Here is an 18843-nt window from a genome sequence, read left to right on the forward strand (position 1 = left end):
TCTTTACAAGTGTATGTAAACTTTTGACCACAACTGTATATGTGAATTTCCATCCATCCATCCATCCATCCATCCATCCATCCATCCAAGTTAATTAAAGGTACATTTAAATGGAATACAGCCTTTCAATAAATTGAACAAAACAAACATCCAATTTGCAACTTTTTCCACCTAAAAAAAGGTTAAACTGCAGATAGTGAGGTCCTCGGCTCTGGCGCAGCACCACGGACACACCAATTGTCTAAATAGAGAACACAATCAATTAATCCTCCAAATACCTTCTGTACGCGGGCAGGGCCCTAGTTTGTATCAACTCGCCTCACTCCCACGGATAATATCAGACCATCAAGCAATCGTCGAATCTGCGACTATTTGAAGACGGACATAAACATAAGTAGGATAGAATGCATCCAGTTCCAGTGTCCTGTTGCTGAATGTCTTGCGTGACTTGAGGAATATTGTTACTGTAGATTGTATGCCTCAGAGGCACAGGGGACAGAGTGGCGCAGTTGGGAGAGTGGCTGTGCCAGCAACCTGAGGGTTCCTGGGGTCCGTTGTGTCATTGAGCGAGACACTTCGCCCCTGCTCCTGATGGGTCGTGGTTTGGGCCTTGCATGGCAGCTCCCGCCATCAGTGTGTGAATGGGTGAATGTGGAAATAGTGTCAAAGCGCTTTGAGTACCTTGAAGGTAGAAAAGCACTATACAAGGATAACCCCCAGGTTTGATATTTAGTTTTTTCTTGGAGCATGTTTGCCTCCATTTAAAGATTATAATGGACATAGCAGTTTGCAGCAGGCTTCATATTACATGTGTTCAAGCCAAATAATTTAAAAACACCACCATCGACTGACACATGCCACCAATAACAGTTCAAGAGAATAGGTTCAACCACCAAATGCTTAGAATTGTCACAGTAAAAAGCCAAACTTTGTAAAAAAAACAAAACACTAATTGGTATTATTTGCGTTTATGGCTGCCCTGCAGAGCCCGTCACCCTGAATTGATTAACGTGGACCCCGACTTAAACAAGTTGAAAAACTTATTCGGGTGTTACCATTTAGTGGTCAATTGGAGTGTGTCGGGTGAAGTGAAGTGAAGTGAATTATATTTGTATAGCGCTTTTCTCTAGTGACTCAAAGCGCTTTACATAGTGAAACCCAATATCTAAGTTACATTTAAACCAGTGTGGGTGGCACTGGGAGCAGGTGGATAAAGTGTCTTGCCCAAGGAAACAACGGCATTGGGGGCTACGGTGGCGGGCTGCAGCTCTTCAGGCGCTGCCTAGCCGTCCACCACCCCTAAGGGATTCGTGTCAAGGGCGTTGGATGGTGGGTGGGGTATGTGTGTGTGGCGTATATTTTTTTGTGTTTTTTGGATTACACACATGTGTGTAATCCTGCCGCGTGTCTCTGTTCTGCGGCCTTGGGTGTTCTTGCCAGTCAGTCCAAGTTGTTTTTGTTTTTTAATTAAATCCACAAGATAGCAGACACTGATTTTGGAGTATGATGAGGGGGGTCAGCATCCTGTAATTTTATCTTACCCATACATTCACTTTAATGGTTTCACTACTCAGCAGTTGGTGTGAAACTTGTGTGTTATACTTGCCATACTTGCCAATTAATTCATCGGCATTATTAATGCTGGCAAAACAGTTTGCTCTTTATTGCTATTGGTTATGGTGCTGCTGTGTTAATGAATCAACCTTGAGGTCAGAGTGAGGTGCATTTTCCTTTCCGCTTTCTCATGTCCTACGAGTCATTATTCATGTTAAAATGTACATGTTATTGTGGACCGGGCGTGGCCTGCGGGCCTGCAGCGAGGCGGGGTGTGCCAGGACCGACCTGGAAGTCAGCGATAGGTGCGTAGAGGGCCCACCTCGGCCTTGTTATCTAATCACCTGTCGCTCTGTATAAGCAGCAACTGGTAGGAGAGATGTTGTTGGAGCTGGGGGAGAGCAAGCGCACGAGGAACATCCACAAAAAGACGATTGCTGAAAAGCATTAGGAGACTTGTTTGGGAAAAATAAAACTGTCTTGTAACAATGAAATGGGCTCGCCTGGAAATGCTTGGTGGTCTGGAGAACCCACTGGAAGGAAACTTCCACAATTTGCCTCTGTCATCGCCGCGAGGACGCTCGCAAAAGCCGTCAGGGAGTCGGCCTCTTCCGCCTCAGGTGGTCTGGCCATGTTGGGCGCCAAATTGTGGAAGTTGCCTTCCAGTGGGTCCTCCAGACCGCCAAGCATTTCCAGGCGAGCCTGTTTCATTGTTACAAGACGTTTTTATTTTTCCCTAAGTCTCTTAATGCTTTTCAGCAATCGTCTTTTTGTGAATCTTCCTCGTGCTCTCGCTCTCCCCCAGCTCCAACAACGTCTCTCCTCCCGGTTGCTGCTTATACAGAGCGACAGGTGATTAGACAACAAGGCCCAGGTGGGCCATCTACGCACATGCCGCTGACTTCGAAACCGGTCCTGGCACACCCAGCCTCGCTGCAGGCCCGCAGGACACGCCCCCTCCACAGTTATATTAAAGTAAATATTTTTTTTAAATTAGGAAGTAATAGCCACACTCTGCTTTCTGTAGGGGAAAGACAGGCTTCATCATCGCCATCAATCTGATGTATGGGATGGCCTCCTTGTCCAGCACTTTTGCGCTGCTGCTTGTCACAGAGTCGGCCATTAAGTCTAAGCACGTGCAGAAGGTGAGCGGCGTCTACCTGTCAAACTTCTGGTTTTCCGCACTGCTGTGGGACCTGGTAAACTTCCTCTTGCCGTGCCTTCTCATGCTGGTCAGTAACACAATTGTAAATGTCATCATGCTTCTACTTTGTATTGCGATAACGTTAACATCTGTTCCTCTCCTAGGGGGTGTTCCAGGCCTTCAGCGTGGATGCTTTTGTCAAGGACAACCGGCTTGTGGATGTGTTGTTTTTGCTTCTGCTGTACGGTTGGGCTGTTGTGCCTCTCATGTACCTGCTGAGCTTCCTCTTCTCGTCTGCGGCTACCGCTTACACCCGCCTCACTATCTTCAACATGATCTCTGGTACCGCCACCTTTTTAGCTGTCACCATCATGGATATACCAGGTAAGATTTGGAAGGGTCTTAAATAGTGCAAATGGACCATGCCATTTGCATCCCCTGAAAAAACAGTGATCAAATATATTTTCACTGAGCAAAGTTTCCACTGTGATTTGATTTCAAATTAAAATTAATGGAAAAGATTACCTTAAACTTACCTTAATACTGAAAAAATAGTATTTGTTGCCTCTGCACACTTGTTACCTCTCTTTAAACGGACCTATGGTGATTTTATTCTCCCTTGTGGTCAAGATAATATATATTGGATATGCTTTGGTGTAAATTCTGGGTAAATTTTGCCCCGCACTCGTTTTTTTGAGTAGGTTCGTTTGTGGAGGTGTTTACTTTTTTTTTAGTCGGTTGGTTTGTGAAGGTGTTCCTGGATTGCAAATGAAACAGGAAGCCACACCCTAACCTCCCCAAAATATATATATATATATATATATATATATATACACACACACACACAGTGGGTCAAAAAAGTATTTAGTCAGCCACCGGTTGTGCAAGTTCTCCCACTTAAAATGATGACGGAGGTCTGTAATTTTCATCATAGGTACACTTCAACTGTGAGAGACAGAATAAGAAAAAAAATCCAGGAATTCACATTGTAGGAATTTTAAAGAATTTATTTGTAAATTATGGTGGAAAATAAGTATTTGGTCACTTCAAACAAGGAAGATCTCTGGCTCTCACAGACCTGTAACTTCTTCTTTAAGAAGCTCTTCTGTCCTCCACTCGTTACTTGTATTAATGGAACCTGTTTGAACTCGTTATCTGTATAAAAGACACCTGCCCACAGCCTCAAACAGTCAGACTCCAAACTCCACTATGGCCAAGACCAAAGAGCTGTCAAAGGACACCAGGAAAAGAAAAAAAAAAAAAAATAAAATAAAAAAAAAAATATATATATATATATATATATATACATATATATATATATATATATATATATATATATGTATATTTATGTATATGTATGTATATGTATATATATGTACTGTATATATATATATATATATGCATATATATATATGTATATGTATATATGTATGTGTATGTATGTGTATATATATATATGTGCATATATATATATGTACATATATATGTACATATATATATATGCACATATATATATATGCACATATATATGTACATATATATATGTATGTACATATATATACAGTATATATATATACTTATATATATGCATACAGTGTATATATATATATATATATGTATATATATATATGCATTATATATGGATATATATATATATATATATATATATATATATATATATATATATATATATATATATATATATTGCCTAGACATCTTCAAGATATATATAATAATATATATCTTGAAGACGTATATATACTGTCTCTGGGAAAAAAAATAGCCTAGACGTCTTGAAGATATATATATTGATATATATATCTTGAAGACATCTTCAAGATATATATAATAATATATATTTTGAAGATGTCTAGGCTATTTTTTTTCCCAAAGACAGTCGAAAAAAACAAACGGTATGATTCACCCGGTTACAACATTAAGTCGTGTCAATGCATTTATTTTACTGAATGTAGCATGTTGGTTGTTATGTAAATGCTAGGATTACAGGAAAATAATACTTTATCCTACCTTTTTGTGTGTGTGTGTGACCCGCCCTTTGGCTGAGAGTTTGACGTAATGTCCAAACAAGTATGTCCACCTCGCTGCGACGTCACAACGTAGCCAGACTGCGAAACTCTGCAAACCAATGCATCCAAAACTGCTTTCAAGCTCACACCAAAGGGCATGAACTTTGTGATTTGACTATGATCATAACTTTAGCATCCAACTTTTTAACATTTATAAGCCAGAAAAGACAACATTTTATCATAGGTCCCCATTAATAATAATTTACATCCTTCAGAAATGCAGTAGATTTATTTTACATATTTGTATTACTTCTTGTCCCAGCTATACTTAGTTAATTTTCTTTAAAACATGAATTTAGTTCAAACTTGCAGTTAAGTTTGTAGGTCTTTGCTCACGCCAGTTCCCCCATTACCTAATCTGAAACATGTACAATATTCCACAAGTCGCATGGTCCATAGGAAATTGCAATGATGAGATCCTCTGCAGTTCACCGGACTTATTTATTTTTCTGTATATTACATAAAACTTTAACCGATATTTTAAAATCCCAGCACAGTCTCATTACCAGAATTGTTTTTTGATTTTTTTTTTTTTAAAAGAATCATTCTAATGTGCTTATTGTCAACATGCTGTTAGCACGAATGCCATGAATTTGCAACTCAGACGCTAAAAAAATCACTCCTGTTACTTTTGGAAATTCTCTAAATGAGCCTTGACTAAATGGATGCGCCAATACACATTTTGAGTCATTTAATCTATTTGGGTATTTTTAGACTAAGAGTAATTGAAGTTTATTTTTAGAATTTTCTAAAAACAAATCACACTCTAATTTCGTGGAATGGCACATGCACACACCAGAAACCTCACTAGATCTACCTGCATCAGCCATAACTGCAGTTGTATTTAGTTTCTAGCAGTATAAATGAGTTTTGTCCGACGTGCAAGGTGAGGGATGAAAATAATTTACTGTTCTTGTCTTTCTCTTCAGAGTTACACCTGCAAAACCTGTCCCGCCTCCTGGATAAGGTGTTCTTGATCTTTCCCAACTATTGTTTGGGCATGTCCTTCTGCCAGTTTTATCAGAACTATGAATTCATCTCGTTTTGCATGACCAGCCCAGTCACTCAGACTATCTGCAAATACTTAAGTAAGTGAAGCCACACTGTGGTGTGGTTGTTTTATTCTTGCGCAGTATGTGCTTTGAATTGTTACAATAATGCAATGTGCTGCCCACACTCACCGGTTTATGTGATTGATATGTGTAATAATGAGTTTTTGTGGGGGCGGTGCTTAAAAAATATATATTAAAATGATCAGACTTTATTATTTTAATGACAATAAGTATTACATGGGTCTAGATACTCTTTAGGAGAAGCGCATTTAAAAGTTAGTTTTTTTTTTAACTAGGAAAGTATTTTGTTATTGGAAATATTGGCTTTAAAGACAAAATAGGGAACATCAAGCCAAATGAAAAGTTATAACGTATTGGTTATTTACACTTTCGTTGTGAGTTGGGAAATTGTGTTAGATATAAATATAAACGGAATACAATGATTTGCAAATCCTTTTCAACCCATATTCAATTGAATGCACTTCAAAGACAAGATATTTGATGTTCAAACTCATTAACTTTATTTTTTGCAAATAATAATTAACTTAGAATTTCATGGCTGCAACACGTGCAAAAGTAATTGGGAAAGGACATGTTCACCACTGTGTTACATCACCTTTTCTTTTAACAAAACTCAATAAACGTTTGGGAACTGAGGAAACTAGATATTGAAGCTTTGAAAGTGGAATTCTTTCCCATTCTTGTTTTATGTAGAGCTTCAGTCGTTCAACAGTCCGGGGTCTCTGCTGTCTCTTTTACGCTTCAAAATGTGCCACACATTTTCGATGGGAGACATGTCTGGACTGCTGGCGGGCCAGACAAGTACCTGCACTCTTTTTTTACGAAGCCACGCTGTTGTAACACTTGTCTTGTTGAAATAAGCAGGGGCGTCCATGATAGCGTTGCTTGGATGACAACATATGTTGCTCCAAAACCTGTATTGACCTTTCAGCATTAATGGTGCCTTCACAGATGTGTAAGTTACCCATGCCTTGGGCACTAATACACCCCCATACCATCACAGATGCTGGCTTTTGAACTTTGCGCCTATGACAATCCGAATGGTTATTTTCCTCTTTGTTCTGGAGGACACCACGTCCTCTGTTTCCAAATATAATTTGAAATGTGGACTCGTCAGCCCACAGAACACCTTTCCACTTTGCACGAGTCCATCTTAGGTGAGCTCAGGCCCAGCCAAGCCGGCGGCGTTTCAGGATATTGTTGATAAATGGTATTTGGCTTTGCATAGTAGAGTTTTAACTTGCACTTACAGATGTAGCGACCAACTGTAGTTACTGACAGTGGTTTTATGAAGTGTTCCCGAGCCTATGTGGTGATATCCTTTACACACTGATGTCGGTTTTTGATGCAGTACCGCCTGAGGGATCAAAAGTCTGTAATATCATCGCTTACGTGCAGGGATTTCTCCAGATTCTCTAAAACTTTTTGATGATGTTATGGACCGTAGATGGTGAAATCCCTAAATTCCTTGCAATTGCTCGTTGAGAAATGTTGTTCTAAAACTGTTTGTTTACAAAGTGGTGACCCTCACCCCATCCTTGTTTGTGAATTACTTAGCATTTCATGGAAGCTGCTTTTATACCCAATCATGGCACCCACCTGTTCCCAATTAGCCTGCACACCTGTGGGATGTTCCAAATAAGTGTTTGATGAGCATTCCTCAACTTTATCAGTATTTATCGCCACCTTTCCCAACTTCCTTGTCATGTGTTGCTGGCATTAAATTCTAAAGTTAATGATTATTTGCAAAAAAAAATGTTTATCAGTTTGAACATCAAATATGTTGTCTTTGTAGCATATTCAACAGAATATGGGTTGAAAATGATTTGCAAATCATTGTGTTCCGTTTATATTTACATCTAACACAATTTCTCAACTCATATGGAAACGGGGTTTGTACGAGAAAGAGTTGAAATATTACAAATACACCATGGAATATACACATATACAAAGTACAATAATAGCATTGAATATCACAAGATGTCCCTAAATTGTGTCTGGCAACTTTATTTCTACCACAAACTGTGTATATTTTTCTCTCATTGTAGATATTACATACCAAACAAACTACTTCGACATGTCGGCGCCAGGTGTGGGGCGCTTCTTGCTGGCTTTCTCCATTCAAGGAGTTGTCTACATCATTTTGTTGTTCGTGATCGAGTTGCAGTGTATTCGCAATCTACGGCGATTGCTCTCCACTCTTTGCAGGAGTAAAAAACAGGTGGGAATTGTGCAAAGGTGATATTTGAAACTTCATCCACCAATTCTCCTTTTTGTCTGTGTTAGTTATCTTTTTTAAGCAATGGGGCACTGCTGCCAGAGGATAGAGACGTTGCAGACGAGAGGAAGAGGGTCCTGGAGTGCCAGCCGATGGTGGAGTCGATGGTCGGGAGTCCTCTCATTCTGCAAGAACTCAGCAAGGTGTGTAACCTGAGCTGCATGGCGGAAACTGTTGCTGCGTTTGAGATTACTGAAATGTAGTTTGGTCCAAAACTACATTTGACCAAATGATATCACACAAACGGGATACAGTTGTCTATCTGCACTTTAATTGCAATACTATTAAGTATGTTAGTTGTGGCGATGCCGCATGTCAGCTGTTGGTGGGATTCCAGGAAGCAGAGAAGGTAGACAAAGTGTAAAAACGCGGTCTTTTTTATTAGATACCAGGCAGAGTTGAAGTAACACAGGTCTGCTCCATTTTATTTATGACAGTGGTTCTTAACCTTTTTGGAGGTACTGAACCCCACCAGTTTCATATTCGCATTCATCGAACCCTTCCTTAGTGAAAAATATATATTTTTTCAAATTCAAGACAAAGTTATATGAGTTTTTTACTGCTACACAATATGAACCGAGCATGAACATCACCTTATTCAAAGAACAAAACCAACACAGTGCATGAACTCATAAGAAATTACACACACAAATTACACACCTGCAAATCAGTTTGACTTTTATGTACTCGATGAGTCGGGTGTGGCTTGACCGCCGCGGCGGAGGCTCCACTGAACCCCTGAGGCCGACTCACCGAACCCCTAGGGTTCGATCGAACCCAGGTTAAGCACCACTGATTTATGATTTATTTTAATGTAACAACTATTCTAATATGATTTTGAGAAAAGCAAATGAAAATATGGAAAAATGGAAATGGAACACTTTGGCATACAAACACTAATGAACCAGCACTAAAGGAAGGGACAAGGTGGAACTAAATAGAACTAATTCACAATGTGAAACAGGTGTGCTGACAGCACAAGGAATACAAAGGTGGTAAAGGTGTTGCAAACAGGAAATCCTCCCAAAGCAAAAGCACCAGAACAGTAAATGATACCTTACAGAAAAATAAAGAAAGTCCAAACTGTCCCGTGGGAGCATGACAATTACCATTAAAAATAGATGCATTGATAATACATTTTTTTTGTGTGTGTTTAGTGTGTCTTTGTGGACTTTTCGTAGTTCAAGATCAGAAGTATAAAACAATCCCAGTTTTGCAGCAAATGTAAAGTGCCAATGATGTCCACAAATTTGAAAGAAATTATGGTTTGTGGTACATTTTGGGTTCCTCCCATTATATTTGCAGTGTCACATGAATGTGAAGACCAGGGTTGTCGAACTCATTTTAGATGGGGGGGGCCACATGGAGAAAAATCTACTCCACAATGGGCCGGACTGGGGAAATCAAGGCACAATAACTTAAAGATAAAGACAACTTCAGATTGTTGTCTTTGTTTAAAAATAAAACAAGCACATTCTGTAATTGTCCAAATAATAATGTTGTTGTTGTTTAGTTTTTTTAACAAATACTTGTTGCGGTAAATGTTATATATACTTTATTTGTCGTTATTTTTATTTTCTGAATAAATTATGTGATAATGTTAAAAAAATTATATCAAACTCAAATTAAAGGATGTTGTTCACGTAGTTTGATAATTTTCCTCGACTGATTTACTAACATGTGGTATTTTGTGCTCATAAGTAGCATCATATACAAAGATACAAATAATTGCTATAGCGACATCCAGTGGACACATTTAAAACAGCTGTTTCTTTCATTAAAAAATTTAAGGTACATTTTTATACTTAGCAAACTCACCTGTTCACGGGCCAAATCTGGCCCTCGGTCCGTACATTTGACACCCCTGGTGAAGACTGTTGAATAATCAGGCTAACTCTATCCTTTAGGTCAGTGGTTGTCAAACTTTTTTCAGTGATGTACCCCCTGTGAACATTTTTTTAATTCGAGTACCCCCTAATCAGAGCAAAGCATTTTGGGTTGAAAAAAAAGAGATAAAGAAGTAAAATACAGCACTATGTCATCAGTTTCTGATTTATTAAATTGTATAACAGTGCAAAATATTGCTCATTTGTAGTGGTCTTTCTTGAACTATTTGTAAAAAAAGATAAAAATAACTAAAAACTCTTTGAAAAATAAACAAGTTATTCAATTATAAATAAATATTTCTACACATAGAAGTAATCATCAACTTAAAGTGCCCTCTTTGGGGATTTTAATAGAGATCCATCTGGATTCATGAACTCTTCAACTTTTTTTCACAAAAAAAGAAATCTTTAACATCAATATTTATGGAACATGTCCACAAAAAAATCTAGCTGTCAACACTGAATATTGCATTGTTGCATTTCTTTTCATATTTTATGAAATTACATTCATATTTTGTTGAAGTATTATTCAATAAATATATAAAGGATTTTTGAATTGTTGCTAATTTTAGAATATTTAAAAAAAAATCTCATGTACCCCTTGGCATACCTTCAAGTATCCCCAGGGGTACGCGTACCCCCATTTGAGAACCACTGCTTTAAGTACCACGTCAGTTATTTTAGTACCATTCATCTTGACAATGAAAACCTACCTCTGAATACAAACCATACACAATTGGTACCGACACCAGACTTACTGAGTCCCCTCCTCTTCCTCTCCAGGTGTACAGCAGCGGACAGACGCTACTCGCTGTGGACCGCCTTTCACTGGCCGTGGGGAAAGGAGAGTGTTTTGGCCTGCTGGGCTTTAACGGTGCTGGAAAAACCACCACCTTCAAGATGCTGACTGGTGATGAAAGTGTTACCTGCGGGGACGCCTACATCGATGGCTACAGCATCTTAAGAGACATCAAAAAGGTTAGTACAGAGCAGTGTTAATTTTGTCTCCGAAAAATTTTCGCCATAGTTATCGTCAACGACCTTTTTTTTCTGACTAAAACGAGACAATAACTAAATAAAAAATAATTTACGTGAACTAAGACGATGACGAGGTGTATTGACATATTCATCAACGGATAAAAACGAGACGAAAATGTCTGCCAGAGACGAGATCCAATCGGAACTCATTTCGTTCGCAAAAGGCGGGAGGAGTTGGGAAGAGAACCAATCAGATCGACGTGGTAAGGAAGTTACGTAAACATAGTTTGCGTTTGAGACTGACCCGGGAATGCGCTGCAGAAGACAACATTTCAACGCCGGGGAGGAAGAGGAGAGAGGACATATGGGGAAATTTTATATTTGACGTCAAAGATAACAAGACGCAGTGTAAGAAATGCAGCGCGAGGATTACGGGGAAAAACACAACATTTACAGTCAAATCACCCCGAAATCCACACACAGGTAAGCATTTTCCACAACATACAACTCACTCGACGTTATCCCGTTTATTACACGGCTTACTCGTGAAATACTAAATTTGAGACATGATTTTCATCAAAATACGACTTGTATCGGTGATTTTTCCGCTGTTTTGCTTTGACTTTCAGTAATTGAAGGGAAAGTTTATATATTACCCTTTAGTCGACTAAATCTACTGTAGTTTTCGTCGACTATAATCTTATGATATTTCGTCAACTAAAACTACACTAAAACTAAAACAATTTAAATCACTAAATTATGACTAAAACTAAATTACATTTTAGTCAAAAACTGTGACTAAAACTAAATCACATTTTGCTGTCAAAATTAACACTGGTACAGAGGAGGGCGTCAAATGAAATATGTGTGCATTGTAGAATGGAAACGAGATTGTCAGCAAGATAAAATCAATTTGCCCAAGGGTCGCCAACCCGTTGATCGATCACAAACATGTTAGGGAAAAAACAACAACTATTAATGGGACATCAGTGACACCTCTACCCGGAGAGTGACCAACACACATGCCAACAGGCACACATTTTAACATCTGAACATGCCCACACGCCTCTGCCTCTCTCTCCTTAGCCTCACATTTGCTGCTCTCGACACCGCTGCCACACCCTCCGAGCAAGGCCGCCGCTGCACACTACAGCCGCTCGTGTCCCAAACGCGCTTTGCACAAAAATCATCGCGCTGCAACAATGCATTAAGGCTGACTGTTGCATTCAACATCCGACAACTCTTCCCTCAACCACGAGTCCATGACCATCATTGGTCGCATTCGACAGGAAGCGATTGTCCGTGAATTGTCCGTGAACATTGCTCCAAAGCACGGATTTTGTGTTGATTTATTGTGCATACAAAAGTGAAAGCTGATGTGTATGAAGGAAGTAATATATGATTAAACAAGGCAGCAGCTAAGAAACGACGTCCCGTTCAATCACGAAAAACTGCGAGGTGAACAGTTAAAAGTACCAATGATTGTCACACACACACTAGGTGTGGTGAAATGTGTCCTCTGCATTTGACCCATCCTCTTGTTCACCCCCTGGGAGGTGAGGGGAGCAGTGGGCAGCAGCGTTAACCGCGCCTTGGAATCATTTTGATGATTTAACCCCCAATTCCAACCCTTGGTTCAATCAATCAATCAATCAATCAATGTTTACTTATATAGCCCTAAATCACTAGTGTCTCAAAGGGCTGCACAAACCACTACGACATCCTCGGTAGGCCCACATAAGTGCAAGGAAAACTCACACCCAGTGGGACGTCGGTGACAATGATGACTATGAGAACCTTGGAGAGGAGGAAAGCAATGGATGTCGAGCGGGTCTAACATGGTACTGTGAAAGTTCAATCCATAATGGATCCAACACAGTCGCAAGAGTCCAGTCCAAAGCGGATCCAACACAGCAGCGGGAGTCCCGTTCACAGCGGAGCCAGCAGGAAACCATCCCAAGCGGAGGCAGATCAGCAGCGCAGAGATGTCCCCAGCCGATACACAGGCGAGCAGTACATGGCCACCGGATCGGACCGGACCCCCTCCACAAGGGAGAGTGGGACATAGGAGAAAAAGAAAAGAAATGGCAGATCAACTGGTCTAAAAAGGGAGTCTATTTAAAGGCTAGAGTATACAAATGAGTTTTAAGGTGAGACTTAAATGCTTCTACTGAGGTGGCATCTCAAACTTTTACCGGGAGGGCATTCCAGAGTACTGGAGCCCGAAATGAAAACGCTTTATAGCCCACAGACTTTTTTTGGGCTTTGGGAATCACTAATAAGACGGAGTCCTTTGAACGCAGATTTCTTGCCGGGACATATGGTACAATACAATCGGCAAGATAGGATGGAGCTAGACCATGTAGTATTTTATACGTAAGTAGTAAAACCTTAAAGTCACATCTTAAGTGCACAGGAAGCCAGTGCAGGTGAGCCAGTACAGGCGTAATGTGATCAAACTTTCTTGTTCTTGTCAAAAGTCTAGCAGCCGCATTTTGTACCAACTGTAATCTTTTAATGCTAGACATGGGGAGACCCGAAAATAATACGTTACAGTAATCGAGACGAGACGTAACAAACGCATGGATAATGATCTCAGCGTCTTTAGTGGACAGAATGGAGCGAATTTTAGCGATATTACGGAGATGAAAGAAGGCCGTTTTAGTAACGCTTTTAATGTGTGACTCAAAGGAGAGAGTTGGGTCAAAGATAATACCCAGATTCTTTACCGTGTCGCCTTGTTTAATTGTTTGGTTGTCAAATGTTAGAGTTGTATTATTAAATAGAGGTCGGTGTCTAGCAGGACCGATAATCAGCATTTCCGTTTTTTTGGCGTTAAGTTGCAAAAAGTTAGCGGACATCCATTGTTTAATTTCATTAAGACACGCCTCCAGCTGACTACAATCCGGCGGGTTGGTCAGCTTTAGGGGCATGTAGAGTTGGGTGTCATCAGCATAACAGTGAATGCTAATACTGTATTTGCGTATGATGTCACCTAGCGGCAGCATGTAGATGCTGAAGAGTGCAGGGCCAAGGTTGTAAGGTAACGGGTCCCATTTTTATAGTCTTTGGTATGACTGGACCAGGGTTTGAACTCACGACCTACCTATTTCAGGGTGGACACTCTAACCACAAGGCCACTGAGCAGGTTATTGAACAGCTGATTTTACTACTTCCGGCGCTGACGTAAGTAAGTGGTCATTTTATTTCAGACCCAGGGGGATCCATATCACAGAAAAGGAAACCATACAACAATAAAACCCAAATAAAAGAAATACAAGCAAAGTGAAGTGAAGTGAAGTGAATTTTATTTATATAGCGCTTTTCTCTAGTGACTCAAAGCGCTTTTACATAGTGAAACCCAATATCTAAGTTACATTTAAACCAGTGTGGGTGACCCTGGGAGCAGGTGGGTAAAGTGTCTTGCCCAAGGACACAACGGCAGTGACTAGGATGGCGGAAGCGGGAATCGAACCTGCAACCTTCAAGTTGCTGGCACGGCTGCTCTACCAACCGAGCTATATATACGCTTTATATAAGATATATAAAAAATACTTGTATAAAAATAAAATACATAAAAAAACATCCATCCATCCATCCATTTCCTACCGCTTATTCCCCTTGGGGGTGCGGGGGGCGCTATCTCAGCTACAATCGGGCGGAAGGCGGCATACACCCTGGACAAGTCGCTACCTCATCGCAGGGCTAACACAGATAGACAGACAACATTCACACTCACATTCACACACTAAATAAAAAAACACTTTAAACACTCCATAAATTCATTGACATCCATGTGACTCGCGTCCGATACGTAATCATAGGTTGAACAAATATACAACAGTAAAAACACTAAAGTGGCCATAAACAGTTAATTTCTACAGCCGTGGTGCTCAAAGTGTGGCACAGGGGCCATCTGTGGCCCGTGACTCCTTTTTTCATCGGCCCAAGACACACACAAAAAAAACTAAAGCAAAAAAGAAAAAAACACTGGCGAAACTTGGGAAAACAGCAAGAAGCAAAATGGACAAAAAAAAATTTCAGCCAACAAAAACATACTCACAAAATATAAACTTTCCTCCAAAAGGTCTTATCTTTGTCCATGTGTTGTTAGATGAAACAAAAATTGAGCTGTTTAGCCACAATACCCAGCAATATGTTTGGAGGAGAAAAGGTGAGGCCTTTAATCCCAGGAACACAAGGCCTACCGTCAAGCATGGTGGTGGTAGTATTATGATCTGTGCCTGTTTTGCTGCCAATTGAACTGGTGCTTTACAGAGAGTAAATGGGACAATGCAAAAGGATGATTATCTACAAATTCTTCAGGACAACCTAAAATCATCAGCCCAGAGGTTGGGTCTTGGGTGCAGTTGGGTGTTTTGACAGGACAATGACCCCAAACACATGTCAAAAGTGGTAAAAGAATGGATGAATCAGGCTGGAATTAAGGTTTTAGAATGGCCTTCCCAAAGTCCTGACTTAAACATGTGGACAATGCTGAAGAAACAAGTCCATGTCAGAAAACCAACACATTTAGTTGAACTGCTCCAATTTTGTCAAGAGGAGTGGTCAAAAATTCAACCAGAAGCTTGTGGATGGCTACCAAAAGTGCCTTATTGCAGTGAAACTTGCCAAGGGACATGTAACCAAATATTAACATTGTTGATCCACCTCCGCTTGGGGTGGTTTCCTGCTGGCTCCACTGTGGACTGGACTCTCACGGTTGTGTTGGATCCACTATGGATTGAACTTTCACAATATCATGTTAGACCCGCTCGACATCCATTGCTTTTGGTTCCCCTAGAGGGGGGGAGGTGTTGCCCACATATGCGGTCCTCTCCAAGGTTTCTCATAGTCATCATTGTCACCGACATCCCACTGGGTGTGAGTTTTCCTTGCCTTATGTGGGCTCTACCGAGGATGTCGTTGTGGTTTGTGTTGTGGTTTGTGCAGCCCTTTGAGACACTAGTGATTTAGGGCTGTATTATATAGCCCTAAATCACTAGTGTCTCAAAGGGCTGCACAAAACTTTTAATCAATCATTGATTGATTAATTGATTGATTGCCTGTATGTATTCTTTTGACCCTGCATATTTGGTCACATTTTCAGTAGACCCATAATAAATTCATAAAAGAACCAAACTTCATGAATGTTTTTTGTGACCGTGCTCCAATCACTCTATCACAAAAAAATAAGAGTTGTAGTAAATATTGGAAACTCAAGACAGCCATGACATTATGTTCTTTACGAGTGTATGTAAACTTTTGACCACGACTGTATGCCTCGTTGTGGCCCCCTGCTGGGTGGCGCAACTTTTGCGTACATGATCCACCCTAGTTTTAATGCTGTCAATTTGGGGAATGTTCCATCTATCCATCTATTTTCTACCGCTTGGCCCGTTCAAGTCTTCGGGGGTTGCTGGAGCCTATCTCAGCTGCTTTCGGGCGGGAGGCGGGGTACACCCTGGACGAGTCGCCACCTCATCGCAGGGCCAACACAGATAGACCGACAACATTCACACACGAGGACCAATTTAGTGTTGCCAATCAACCTATCCCCAGGTGCATGTCTTTGGAGTTGGGAGGAAGCCAGAGTACCCGGAGGGAACCCACGTAGTTACGGGGAGAACATGCAAACTCCACACAGAAAGATCCCGAGTCCGGGATAGAACAGCAGGCCAAATTAAAATCTTTGCCAGTCCGGATGTGGCCTGCGGGACTCCAGTTGAATAGACCTGTTGTAGACAATCGCGGTAAAGCAGTGTCTGCAACACATTTTTGCATGTCCGTCACCTTTTTGTTTACTCAGTTGGTGGAGTGGCCATGCCAGCAACTTGAGGGTTGCAGGTTCAATTCCCGCTTCTGCCAACCTAGTCACTGCCGTTGTGTCCTTGGGCAAGACACTTTACCCACCTGCTTCCAGTGCCACCCACACTGGTTTGATTGTAACTTAGATATTGGGTTTCACTATGTAAAGTGCTTTGAGTCACTAGAGAAAAAGCGCTATATAAATATAATTCACTTCACTTCACTTATAACCAAAATGCATCCGTGCTTCGGATCATCAATAAATTAATCAATGTTTATTTATATAGCCCTAAATCACAAGCGTCTCAAAGGGCTGCACAAGCCACAACAACATCCTCGGCTCAGATCCCACATCAGGGCAAGGAAAAACTCAACCCAGTGGGATGACAATGAGAAACCTTGGAGAGGACGGCAGATGTGTGTGACCCCTCCTCCTCTAGGGAGAGCAGGTCTAGCATAATATTGTAAAAGTCCAGTCCATAGTGGATCTAACATAATAGTGAGAGTCTAGTCCATAGTGGGGCCAGCAGGAGACAGGTCAGCAGCGCAGATATGTCCCCAACCGATGCTCAGGCGACGGGTCCACCCCGGGTCCCGACTCTGGACAGCCAGCACTTCATCCATGGCCAGCGTTGGTTCCACACGTTTAAGTTTTCTGCTCTGCTTTCCTGCTGTACTTCCCGCCATAGTCTTGCATTACGCTTGGGATTATTGGAGGTGTGCTTTGCTTCTCAGAGCGGCCCACTCCAAAAAAAACACATACCGTACTAGTTCTCATTTGATACCGTAACATACCAAATCATTATTGGTAGCATTTTGATAACATCACAATATTTACAGTATCGTTACGTCCCTCGTCTTTTAGGATAGAAATGACACAAAACCGTACAACTAGGCTTTGACAAGTTGTGGAAGAGATCATCCATCCATCCATCCATTTTCTACCGCTTATTCCCTTTTGGGGTCGCGGGGGGCGCTGGCGCCTATCTCAGCTACAATCGGGCGGAAGGCAGGGTACACCCTGGACAAGTCGCCACCTCATCGCAGGGCCAACACAGATAGACAGACAACATTCACACTCACATTCACACACTATTCCTGGTTTTTAATTCTGAACAATATTCATACACCTTATCTAAAGAAGCAATTTTAAGGTAATCTTAAGGGCAATTCTCTCTTTTTTGCAGGTGCAACAGCGTATTGGATACTGCCCTCAGTTCGACGCCGTGTTGGATCACATGACGGGGAGAGAAACCCTGAGCATGTACGCCAGGCTTCGAGGAATACCCGAGAAGTACGTGTCGGGCTGCGTGGAGAACGTCCTCAGGTCGCTCCTGCTAGAGCCGCACGCCGATAAACTAGTGCGCAGCTACAGGTGGGCCAAGACCTTACATTTTTTTCCCATACATTTGAACTAATAGCATGTTGGCTTGTGTGTAACGCCAATGAACACATAGTGGTGGCAACAAGCGGAAGTTGAGTGCTGGCATGGCTCTCATCGGTGGACCTCCAGTCATCTTCTTGGATGAACCCTCCACCGGGATGGATCCTGTGGCCAGGAGGCTGCTGTGGGACGCTGTGACGCGCACAAGGGAGTCCGGCAAGGCTATTATTATAACATCCCACAGGTGAACCGCTAAAAAAAAAGTCATGTTATTCTTAGGATCCTCTTGTGTTCTGACTGAACGTGCCCCCTCTGCAGCATGGAGGAGTGTGAAGCCCTTTGCACCAGGCTGGCTGTGATGGTCAACGGGCAGTTCAAGTGCCTTGGGAGTCCGCAGCACCTGAAAAGTAAATATGGCAGCGGCTACACCCTATTGGCTAAAGTCCATATCGAGGCCGAGTTGGAGGACAGCGACCTGCAGCTTTTTAAAGACTTCATCCAAAGCACCTTCCCAGGTCAGAGCATTCAAATAAGACGTCGTCTTCATCATACATTCGCCATGGCTTTCTTAGAATCTGATTTAATTTCCTCCTAAACAGGAAGCCAACTGAAGGACGAACACCAGGGAATGGTTCACTATCATTTGACTGA

At 41.3% G+C, this 18843-nt stretch overlaps 1 protein-coding gene across 1 annotated transcript in view; it reads left to right on the forward strand.

Moving 5' to 3' along the window:
- The window catches only part of abca3b (ATP-binding cassette, sub-family A (ABC1), member 3b), a 94217-nt gene that overhangs the window by 71332 nt on the left and 4042 nt on the right, over positions 1-18843 (forward strand). The window contains exons 21-30 of the mRNA XM_061884861.1: positions 2582-2786; positions 2863-3082; positions 5715-5873; positions 7907-8079; positions 8145-8279; positions 10806-11000; positions 17996-18183; positions 18266-18436; positions 18511-18707; positions 18792-18843. The exon at positions 18792-18843 is cut by the window's right edge and continues 22 nt beyond it. Coding sequence (XP_061740845.1) covers positions 2582-2786; positions 2863-3082; positions 5715-5873; positions 7907-8079; positions 8145-8279; positions 10806-11000; positions 17996-18183; positions 18266-18436; positions 18511-18707; positions 18792-18843 — 1695 coding nt within the window. The remainder of the gene's footprint in view (positions 1-2581; positions 2787-2862; positions 3083-5714; positions 5874-7906; positions 8080-8144; positions 8280-10805; positions 11001-17995; positions 18184-18265; positions 18437-18510; positions 18708-18791) is intronic.

This window comes from Nerophis ophidion, linkage group LG23 (assembly GCF_033978795.1).
Source record: "Nerophis ophidion isolate RoL-2023_Sa linkage group LG23, RoL_Noph_v1.0, whole genome shotgun sequence".
Taxonomy (NCBI): domain Eukaryota; kingdom Metazoa; phylum Chordata; class Actinopteri; order Syngnathiformes; family Syngnathidae; genus Nerophis; species Nerophis ophidion.